Source organism: Choloepus didactylus, chromosome 1 (genome assembly GCF_015220235.1).
Source record: "Choloepus didactylus isolate mChoDid1 chromosome 1, mChoDid1.pri, whole genome shotgun sequence".
Taxonomy (NCBI): domain Eukaryota; kingdom Metazoa; phylum Chordata; class Mammalia; order Pilosa; family Megalonychidae; genus Choloepus; species Choloepus didactylus.
In genome coordinates, this window is record NC_051307.1 from 184,169,231 (window position 1) to 184,180,535 (window position 11,305).

General features: G+C 41.4%; 1 protein-coding gene across 3 annotated transcripts in view; it reads right to left on the minus strand.

Annotated features, from left to right (window-relative positions):
* OSBPL10 (oxysterol binding protein like 10) overlaps positions 1-10,764 on the minus strand; it is a 343,529-nt gene extending 332,765 nt beyond the window's left edge. For 2 of the 3 annotated variants that reach the window (XM_037846487.1, XM_037846479.1), the window contains exon 1: positions 10,083-10,762. In XM_037846487.1, coding sequence (XP_037702415.1) covers positions 10,083-10,363 — 281 coding nt within the window. In that variant the 5' untranslated portion in view covers positions 10,364-10,762. Of the gene's footprint in view, positions 1-10,082 lie in introns of all 3 variants that reach the window. The other variant, XM_037846492.1, reaches the window with a different exon arrangement.
* Positions 10,765-11,305: the final 541 nt, after the last annotated feature.

The following is an 11,305-nucleotide window of genomic DNA, read 5'->3' on the forward strand; positions in this document are numbered from 1 at the left end:
TTTATTAACTCCTAGTCCTCAAGGAAATCTATGTCATATCACTAGCTGGATACAAACTTAAGGAACAGACAGCTCAGGAACTAAATTCCAGAGTTAATACTTTAAAATATTTAAATGTGCAGTGTACAACAAATGTTTACAAGATAAACAAAGAAACAAGAAATGATGGCCCATGCAAAGGAACAAGATAAAAATCCAGAAACCATCAACAAAGAATACCAGACTTTGGAAACACTGAACAAAGACTTTTTAAGAAATGTCCTCAATATGCTCGAGGAGATAAAAGAAAACATGGAGAATAAACTAAAGGACATCAGAAATAAAACAATTAATGAACAATACAAGTCTCTCAAAAAGGAGATAGAAATTTTAAAAAGAACCAAACAGAATTACTGGAGTTGAAGACTACAATAATTGAAATGAAAAACTCCCTAGAGTATTTCAGCAGTAGATTGAAGTAGGCAGAAGAAAGAAGCAGTGAACTCAAAGACAAGACAACTGAAATATTTCCAGCTGAGGAGAAGAAAAAAAGAAGGGGAAAAAAAAAAAAAAAAAAACCGTGAACAGAGCTAAGAGGCCTGTAGGATACCATCAAGTATACTACTATATACATTATGAGAATCCCAGGAGAAGAAAAAGAGAGAGAAACAGAAGGAATTTTCAAAGACAGTAACAGAAAACTTCCCAAATTTAATGAAAGACATGAGTATACATACTCAAGAAGCCCAAGGAAAATCCAAACAGGATAAACTCAATAAGAACTACATTCAGACACAAAAAGGTCAAACTGTCAAACACTGGTGACAAGGGAAGAGTACCGAAAGCTGCAAGACAAGAAGCATGCATTATTTACAAGGGAGTGCCAATAAGATTAAGTACATTTTTCATATTTTTAAAAATGGCAGCAAGAAAGTAATGGGATGAAATATTTAAAATGATGAAAGAAAACAATTAAAAACCTAGAATTTTATATCTAGCAAAACTGTCCTTTCAAAAAATGTGGGAGAGATTAAGACATTCCTAAATAAACAAAAGCAAGACTAAAGAGAGTACTCAGACTGACAGGAAAGGACACCAGATCATGGCCCAAAGCAGCCTAAAGAAATGAAGACCTCTGGTTAAGGTAAAGATGTAGGCAATTATAAATGCCAGTAATATTGTAATGTAATTTTTGGTATGTAACTACACTTCTTACAGGTTCTAAAATGCAAATACATATAAAGTAAAGACAAATCAATGGTTCTGGACATATAATATACAAAGATATAATTTGTAATAAGTACAACAAAAAGGTGGGGGGGTATGGTGTATAGGAACAGTGTATGTGTATGATATTGAGGTTAAGTTGGTATCAAATCAAATGTGATTGTTATAATATAGCATGTTAAATTTAAGCCCCATGATACCAATCAGAAAATATCTGAAAAATATAAACAAAAAAGAAATGAGAAAGGATTCAAAATGGTATACTACAAAAAATCAAGTAACTAAGAAAGTAAGCATTAATGTAAAAATTGAGGGACAAAAAGGATATAAGACATATAAAGACCAAATAGCAAAATGGAAGCAGAAAGTCATACATTTTCAGTAGCTACTTTAAATGTAATTGGATTAAACGCTCCAGTCAAAAGACAGAGATTGGCAGAATGGATTAAAAAACATGACCCAATTAGATGCTATGTACAAGAAACTCACTTTAAATTCAAAGACACAAGTAGATTGAAAATGAAAGGATGGCAAAAGTATACCATCCAAACAGAGAGCTTGGATAGCTATACCAATAACAGATAAAACAGACTTTAAGTCAAAAATTATTAGGAAGGACAAAGAAGGTCACCGTACTTTGAGAAAGAGGTTTTAATTCCACAAGAAGACATAACAATTATAAATTTATATGCACCTGACAGCAGAGTCCCAAAATACATAAAGCAATTATTGACAGATTTGCACAACACTGTACTGGAAGTTCTGGCCAGAGCAATTAAGCAAGAAAAAAAAAATAATAATAATAAAAGGCATCCAAATAGGAAAGAAAGAAGTAAAACTTTCATTATTTGCAGATGACATGATCCTATATATAGAAAATCCTAAAAATCAATGACAAAGCTTAGAACAAACAAATTAAGCAAAGTAGAAGGGTACAAGATCAACCCCAAAAATCAGTACTGTTTCTACACAGTACTAATGAACAATCTGAAGGAGAAATCAAGAAAAAAATATTCCGTTTACAATAGCAACTAAAAGACTCAAATATTTAGGAAAAAATTTAACCAAGGTTGTAAACACTTATAACAGAAAACTATAAAACATTGCTAAAAGAAATCAAAGAAGACCTAAACAAATAGAATGACATTACAAGTTCATAGACTGGAAGACTAAATATTGTTAAGATATCAGTTCTACCACAATTGATTTAGAGAGTCAGTGAATGCTGTGGTGGTTTGGAGCTGCATGTTCTCCAGGGAAACATGTTCTTAAATTTAAATTCATCCCTGTGCATTGAACCCATTGTAAGTAGGACTTCTGATGGGATTACTTCAGTTAAGGGGTGGCACAACCCAATCAGGACAGGTCTTAATCCTATTACTAGAGTCATTCATAATCAGAATAAAATTCAGAAGGAGAGAGAAAAGGCCATGTTAGCCAGAACAGAAGGGAGAGGCCAGGAGAGGCCACCCTCTGCATTGCTATGTGACAGAGGAACCCAGGAACACGGATCCACAGCAGCCAGCCTCAGAATGCCAGTCTTCAGGAAGAAAGCATCACCTTGATGACACCTTGATTTGGACTTTTCCCAAACTCAAAATTGTGACCTGATCAATTCCCATTGTCTAAGTCAACCCATTTAATGATATTTGCTTGAGCAGTCAAGGAAACTAAAATAAATGCCTAGCTTTCTTTGAAGAAACGGAAAATCCAATCCTATATTTATACGGAAGGGTAAGGGGACCCAAATAGACAAAACCATCTTGAAAAGAAGAAGAAAGTTGGAAGACTCACATAAAATCAACTCAAAATGGAGCAAAGATTTAAATATAAGAACCAGAACTATAAAACTCCTAGAGAAAACATAGGAAAGCATCATCAGGATCTTATGTTGGGCAATGGTTTCTTAGACTTTACATCCAAAGTACAAGCTACAAAAGAAAAAAATAGATAAATGGGACCTCATCAAAAGTTAAAACTTTTAGGCATCAAAGAACTTTCCTATGAAAGTAAAGAGACAACCTACATAATGGGAGTAAATATTTGGAAACCACACATCTGATAAGTGCTTAACAACCAAAATACATAAATAAATACAACTCCACAACAAAATGACAGCCAACCCAACTTTTAAAACGGACAAAAGACTTGAACAGACATTTCTCTAAAGAAGATATATAATTGGCCAACATGAAAAGATGCTCAACATTATTACCTATTAGGGAAAATGCGAAACCACAATGAGACACCATTTCATACCCATTACAATGCCTACTATTTAAAAAATGTAAAATAACAAGTGTTGGAGAGGGTGTGGAGAAATTGGAACCCTCATACATTGTTGATGGGAATGTAAAATGGTGGAGCCACTTGGAAAACAACTTAGGAGATCCTCAGAAAGTTAAATACAGAATTAACCAGATGATCTGGCAATCCCACTTCTAGGATTATACCCAAAAGAACTGAAAGCAGGGACTCAAACAGATATGTTGCACACTGATGTTCATGGCAGCATTATTCACAAATGCCAAAAGGTGAAAACAACCCAAGTATCCAAAAATGGAAGAATGGATAAATAAAATGTAGTATATACACACAATGGGATATAATTCAACTATACAACGGAAATGAAGCTCTGATACATGTGACAACACGTATGAACCTTGAAGACATCACATTCATTGAGTGAAATAAACCAGACAAAAAAGGATAAATATTGTATAAGTTCACTGATATGAAATAAAATTAGAATAAACAAATTCATAGAGTCATAAATTAGCACACAGGTTACCAGGGGCTGGGGTAGGGGTAGGGAATGGGAACTTAATGCTTAATTGGTATAAAATTTCTCTTTGGGGTGGTAAAAAAGTTTAGGTAATGGGTGGTAGTGATGATAGCAAAACATGGTGAATGTAATTAACATCACCGAATTATATATTTGAATGTAGCTAAAAGGAGAAATTTTAGATTGCACATACGTTACTAGAATCAAAATTTAAAAAAAAAAAAACATAGACCTGTACAATACAGAGAACCTTAATATAAACTACAGACTATAGTTAACAATATAATTTAATAATATTGTTTCATCAATTGCAACAAAGGTACCACACTAACACAAAATGTTAACAATAGTGAAAACTGGGGAGTGGGGGGCAGTGTATATGGGAACTCTGTATTTTCTGCATGATTTTTCTGTAAACCTACATCTTTCTCCAATATAAAAATAAAATTAAAAAAATTAATATATATCCCAATGGCTTTTTAAAATGAGACAAGTGACCCCAAAAGAACTGGGAAATCATGGCTAGTGGCTAAATGCTACATTTTCCAAGCATGTTGTTTATCCAGATCAATTCAAGCAAGCTCTGGATATTTGGTCACTAAAACCCCACGTAGGGGGGCTTGTGTTGGCTCTAAACCCAGAATGGCATGTCACAAGAAAATCTAGAATTCCTGACCCAGATACAAAGGCTGATGGTTGCAGAGAACAGGGCAAATTACAAACATATTAACACAAGGACAAGGTGACAAAGAAATAGAGAACCATTTTTATATTAATATTAATAGCTAACACTGGCCAAAATAGAAATAAGCCCTGCTTTGATTTCCTCTCTGTCATTCACTCATTTTCTTATTTGTTCCACAACATTTACTAAACCCTTATTATGCCAGACACTGTTATAAGCACTGGGGAATTTTGTTTAAATAAGACAGACAAAATTCCTTGTCCTCAGGGAGCTTACTTTCTAGTGCACAGACAAAAAAGAAAATACACAGAGTATGTCAGATGGTGGTGCTCTAGAGAAAAATAAAGCAGGGAAGGGAATTAGGGATTAGGGGCAGGGGGAGGGGAGTAACCTCCTGTCCATATAGCTGAGTATTTTGGTCCCAAGTTCTGAAATGATCCCTTCCAAGTGAAGTCATCATCTTCTCCTGAAAGAACTCTGTGATAATTATGTTAATGTGGTCCGAGGGTAACTACAGCACTCAGAAATTAAAACCAAGAGTTTTATGGCCTAGAAAGAGTCCATTTAAGAAGGGATGAATTGAAGATCCAATAATAGATACCACTTCTCAATTCCTTGCTACACACTATTCTCAGTCCTTTATATGCTGGTATTCTCATTTAATCCTCACAGTGAACCAATGAGAAGGATAACATCAGTTTCCCCATTTAACAGATAAGAAAATAGAAGCCCAGAGGAGTTAAGAAACTGGACCAAGGTTGCACATGTGCTAAATGTTGGTGACAGGATTTGAACCCAGAGCCTACACTATTCTTCCTCCCCAGATGAATACCTACTGGTGGCCTCAAGTTTTCTGTTGCCAACATGTGTCTTTGCCTAGTCAAGATTTGCCTTTCAGTATTTTACTGAGTTCTTACAACCCCACCCACCACCAAAAAAGAACTGGAGGCAGGTTCTATACTTGCAGTGTCCTTTTCTCTCCAAACAAAACAAAAAGTGAATGGCAATAAAGACCCTTAAATATTTATATATCGATTCCTAGATCAAATTAGAAATTCTTCCCTCAAACACTTCCCTTTATAGGCAACCCCAAAGTAGTGCCATTTTGGTTTGAGACTAAAATTAGCCTTAGGGTAAATACGAGTTCATATAGACAATTTCTTACTCAGCTTAGGTCACACAGAACCAAACAGAACCCTGGGTTGCCCTGCCCTACCCACAAACATGTCCCCCCGCTGAGATCTTCAACTCCATCTATGACACCTCATCCTCCTGGCCTCCCAGCCCCTCAACTCAGGAGTTATCTTTGGCCCTTTTCTTTCTCTCACCTCTACATCCAATCCATCGGCAACTTCCATTCTCTCCACCGGGAAATCATTTCCCAAATCTGCCCCTTCTCTCCGTTTTCCCTGCTCCCCAGGATCTCCTGCCTAGATCACAGTGCCCTCCTAACTGGTTTCTCCACTCTGCTCTTGCCCCTTAAAAATCTTATTTCCAGTTGCCCGTGAGCCACCTGAGCTCGCCTTCCAGATGGATGAATGGCTGTGAGCGGGAAGGAGCCGCTGCTTTTCCCAGCCACTCTCATCCAGGTTCAGTCCCCTGGTCGGCACAGCCCATGGAAATCAGTGAGCACTTGCCCATGAAGAAAACTCGGAAGATTAGCAAGGGAAAAATAAAAGAGGATAGCTTGACTACCTTTCAGAGAAAGCAGAGATCAGGCAACAAAGGCAGAAGGCAACTAATAAGAAGTCTATGCAGATGAGAAAAATGATTGGTTTTTTAAAAACCAGGTGCTACTGCCAAGTAGGTATATACTCTAAGTCAAGATTTTGTAGGGTGAGCAGTCATTACATGTGCTATAACTTATCCTTATAAAGCTGTCTATTTTAAACTTTGTCTTTCAATCTGGCTTACTATCATGTTTTAGAACCATTCTGTAAAGAATAAAACACTAACAGTGCATGTAATAAAAAAATTTTTTTTAAAAAACCACCCTATCTCCACCCAACAGCCACAGTGAACGTTCTAAAGCATAAATCATGTCACCCCCACCACCTAAAATCCTTCCTAAGCAACTAGAACACAGACTGAAATTCTTACCCTCACCTACAAGGCACTGGTGATCCGGCACCAGCCTGCCTCCCAAAAACTCTTGGGATTCACTCTCTCTGGTTCACCCCCTTCCAGCCACTCCAGCCTCCCTGCTGTTGTGCATCACCAGAAAGCCTGTTCCTACCTCCCCGGCTTTGCATTTACTGAGCCGCATGCGTATGCCCAGAGAGCTCTTCTCCTACTTTCTTCTCACTACTGGCTCAGTTGGTGTCACCTCCTCAAACAACTTCTCTGATCCATAGTATGAAAAACAAAAAGTGGGCGATAAGGTAGTGCTGTAGCTTAAAACGTGAATAGCAGTAAAGATCCCAGATTCACACTTAAATAATTTCCACGAAGAGCTGCTTTTTTCTCTTCAAGTTTTTTAAACTTCATAGCACTTACAACTTTCTGGAATTTTCTTATTCATTTGTTTAGATGTATTTACTCTTTAACACCCTCCTACAAATCTATACAATGCTATTGCATCTGAATATTTTCCTTAGGTATATATGATAATCAATTATAGAAAACCTTTAATGCATATTTTCCCCATATTCTGATTATTTCACACTCTCTCAGCCAATGAGTGTGAGCCAAGTGTCCTGGACATACAATCCTGAGTTGAGTGTGTTCCATACATGTGATTTTCAATTCTGTGTCATCTTTTTATGTCACTTATTTTGTATTCTGGCCCAAACTGCCTTCCAGAGAGCCTGCTGATGAGGCTGAGGGTACTGCAGATAAATAAAGGAAGAATATGATGCTGAGTGTTAAAATGCAAGCTTTACACCAACTTGAGGACATGCAAAAGGAAAGCAGGACAAAAATTGTTAATGGTGTTAAGTTCTGGGAGCTGGTGAAGGGCATTATAAACAGCACAGCAGCCTGGGAGGGTTCTCCAAGAATTGTGTAGCTGGAGAGTCCTCATTAACTGCAGGGGATTTGAAAAGAACAACCAAAGGTAGATGCTACAGAGCCCCAAAAGGAAGGGAGCACAACTCAGTGAGCCCACCTATCTGTACCAAGGCAATCCTCTGGGCTGGGGACAGGAGGGAAGAGAAGGGAACTCCATCAACTTTTTAATTCTGAGTCTCTTCAACTATTTCACAAGAAAATGCTCATGTGTTTTGTTCACTGGTATAGTGCCAGCTCCTACAACAGAAGGTAGTTCCACTAAGCACATAATTGGTGCTCAATAGTCACTGAGTAAATAAATTTACGAAAATTTCCAAAGTTTCTGTCTTTATCCTCTTCTCTCTTCTTTTTCACTGATGCTTATCTCCCTTTGTAAGACCTCTTGGGAATGGAGAAGTATGCAATCACAGAGCAAGCATAAATCTTTTTCAGATCACTAATGGACCCTCAGCCATAGTTCAGAGAACATGGATGTGGGAAATATAAACCCTGACACTAAGCATTAACCATTAAAATGAGACAATGCTTCTGAAGACAGCGGTAGACTTGGAAGATGGGAGTCTATTGTGGTAAGAACAAACATTGGCAGACAGCTATAAATCACAGTAAACCAATTCCATAACGATAAGCCTCACTTAGGCATGCTCAGTAGTGTACACAATACGTTTCACCTATGTAGCCTTCAGTCACACAGGATGATGATGATGATGATGATGATGATGATGATGATGATTTTGCCTCTTCTCAACCTTGCCTCCAACCTAAAAACCCCAATGGATTTTAATTTATGCAAAAGCATGAGTTACTCTTCCTAAATCTACATCAAAAGGCAACTCCTTTCAAGTATGTTACAGGTACAACACTGTCCCCAACAAGTAAAATAACTGGAATCCAGGGTAAAAGCTCTGTTGGCATCATAAGTTACTTGAAAACAAAACATTCCAAGTGACTGTCCGACACACAAACGAAACGCTGTCACTGACAAGGCACCCTAAGGTGTCATTTACTAGACACAGTTACCAAGAACTGAAATCAGATTTAGTCATCTCATCCCTCTTTCTTCCTATGCACGCTATCTATTCTTTTACAGCTTTCGGGAATTGACGGACAAGGGAGAGGCAAGAGCAGACACTGGGGTTAGTTTGAGAAATAAAAGGATTCGAAAGATAAAGTGCAATTCCACTACTATAGAAACAGATCTCCAAGGAAACCAGGGAATTCAGAAAGTTCTACATCAATATAGAAACAACAGTTTGTGTACTTTGGAAGTCATCTTTTCCTAGTGAAGTTTCATGCACAGTATCTGCCAGTCATGTTTGAGCTGGATGCAACCTGAACATTTCCAAACAAGCTACTGGAAGATACGACCAAGCAATAATCTAGTTTAACCAACAGAAACAAGCAAGAACTCCCGGGGTGTGATTCAAATCTCATATCCATCCTTAAGAGCCCCAGGTCTATTAACATCTAAGAGCTTTTAAAAGCAAGACAAAAGATCCCAACTTGAACGGACATTTGTGTTTCTCTCTAGCTTGTTTCTGAAAAACAATATAAAAAATTCTAAACAGCAGTACTCCATCTGCCTCTTTTAAGTCTTCTTCACTATAATATTCCACACACTGCCACCCCAAGTGTGTGTGGGAGTCCTCTCCCTTGACATCCCCACCATTCCACATGTCCATAAACTAGGCTATTCAAAACTGTTAGGGGAGAGAGAGCAAGAAACTTCAAAAGACACCCAGAGTGGGGGGAAAATAATAATAATAATAACAATAATAATAATTTAAAAAGCAAACCGTCCATCTCGTAAGGGGAGAGATGTTAAAATAAAATAAAAACACTAAACTAAGAGATGTTAAAATAAAATAAAAACACCAAACTTTCTTTGCAGCGATTGGCGGTCCCAAGTCACAACCGGGGAGGGTGTACCGCACACGAGCCAGAGGGCACCGAGGATGACAATGGGCAGCTTTTTGTTTGTTTTGTTTTTAATGACCAAAGTTTAAAATGAACTATTTTATGAAGAGAATTGTTGAGATCGGACCAGATATATTAACGCTTTTTCAGCAGGGCACAAGGCACGCTACCTCTGCCTTCCTTTCTCAGCCATCTTCAAGGGTGCGGGACACCGCTGGCAGGCCAGGCACGACGGCGACCAGCACGGTCCCCTGCCACTCCAGCCCCTCCAGGTACCACTCACTACAAAGGAAAATTAGAGATCTCGCCTCCCTTCCTTCCACTGCGTCGCGCCCCACCCTGAACACCCCACCTCACGGGCGCAGGGACGCAGGAAGGACACCCATGCGTAAGCGGGACCGCGTTCGCCAGTGGCCCCATCGTGTGCACCCACACTCACACATACACTGAGCGGCGCGCAGGAAGGGGCGCGCGCGTTACCTGTTCTGCCAGCCCTGGAGGAGGTTGGTGTATTTGCTAAGCACGCCTTCGAGCGCGGGCTCCCTCCTGCGGCCGCCTCCCCCGGACGGGCTAGCGGCCGCCGAGCCCGGGCTGCTGCGACTGCCCCCGCCGCCGAGCCCGGCCACTGCCGACCTGGACACCCCCCGGCCCGCCAGGGAGCAGGAGGGCGAGGAGCCCGCCGAGGTGGCGCGGCTGCTGCTGCGGCTGCTGCTGTTGCTGCCCCCGCCGCCGCTGTCAGCGCCCTGGGCCGCCCTCTCCATGGTCCGTGAGCGCCCGGAGCGCAGGAGCCAGCCACCGAGACGGACCCGACGCTGGGGCTCGCTGCGCGGCGGCGACGGCGGCGGCGGCTGCTACAGCTCCTGGCGCTCGGGCCGCGCGCGGCTGCTCCAAATCTCCGGGAAATGCCTGACTCATACAGGAGGAAGAGGAGGAGGAGGCGAAGGAGAGCTGGGAAGGAAGCCAACCCGGCTGGATGCAGCTGCGGCCGCCCCTCCTCCGCGGCGGCCCCAGCCCCGGCCCCTCCCTCTGCACTAGTTTCCCCCGCAAGTTGCGAGCGTGTGGCCGGCTTGGCCCGACCTGCTCCGGTCCCTCCTCCTTTTCTTTCGTGTCCCCGAGGCCGCCCAGGCCCGGGGCGGAGGGTGCTTTGGAGTGCGGATCTGCAGGTCGGGCACGCCCTAAATCCACGCCCTGCCACCCCTCGAGCTCCTTGCGCCGCCCCCTCTCGGATTTGGAGGTAGTGAAAAGGGAATCTCCGCGCGTGACTCCCCACCCCCACCCCACCTCGGGACCTGGAGGGAGGAGAGGCCCCACCCACTCTATCCACCCGGATATAGACCCGCCTGGCCCGACACGCATTCCTTCTCTGTCTTCCGCACACAGTCCTCGCCCAGGCTCACTTACATTGTAACCTGTAAATTAGCCTCAGAGGCAGAGCAAAGTACAGGGCAGAAGGCCTTGCGGGTTTTCCTGCGTGTCTGAGGAGAAGGGAGGGAAGGTGACTCTTCCAGGTAAGCTCTCCGGGTGCATTATTCACGCAGTGGAGTTATGCTAATGCATAAAGGACACTAGGGCCAGACTAGGGTGAGACGAGGCAACTCACGTTCGTGTAAGTGCCTCTTTAAATTGTGCGCCCTAGGCTCCTCTTTTGCCTCACCCCAGTCCCTACACACAACCCTGGAAAGTCAAAATCCACCCTTCTCTAT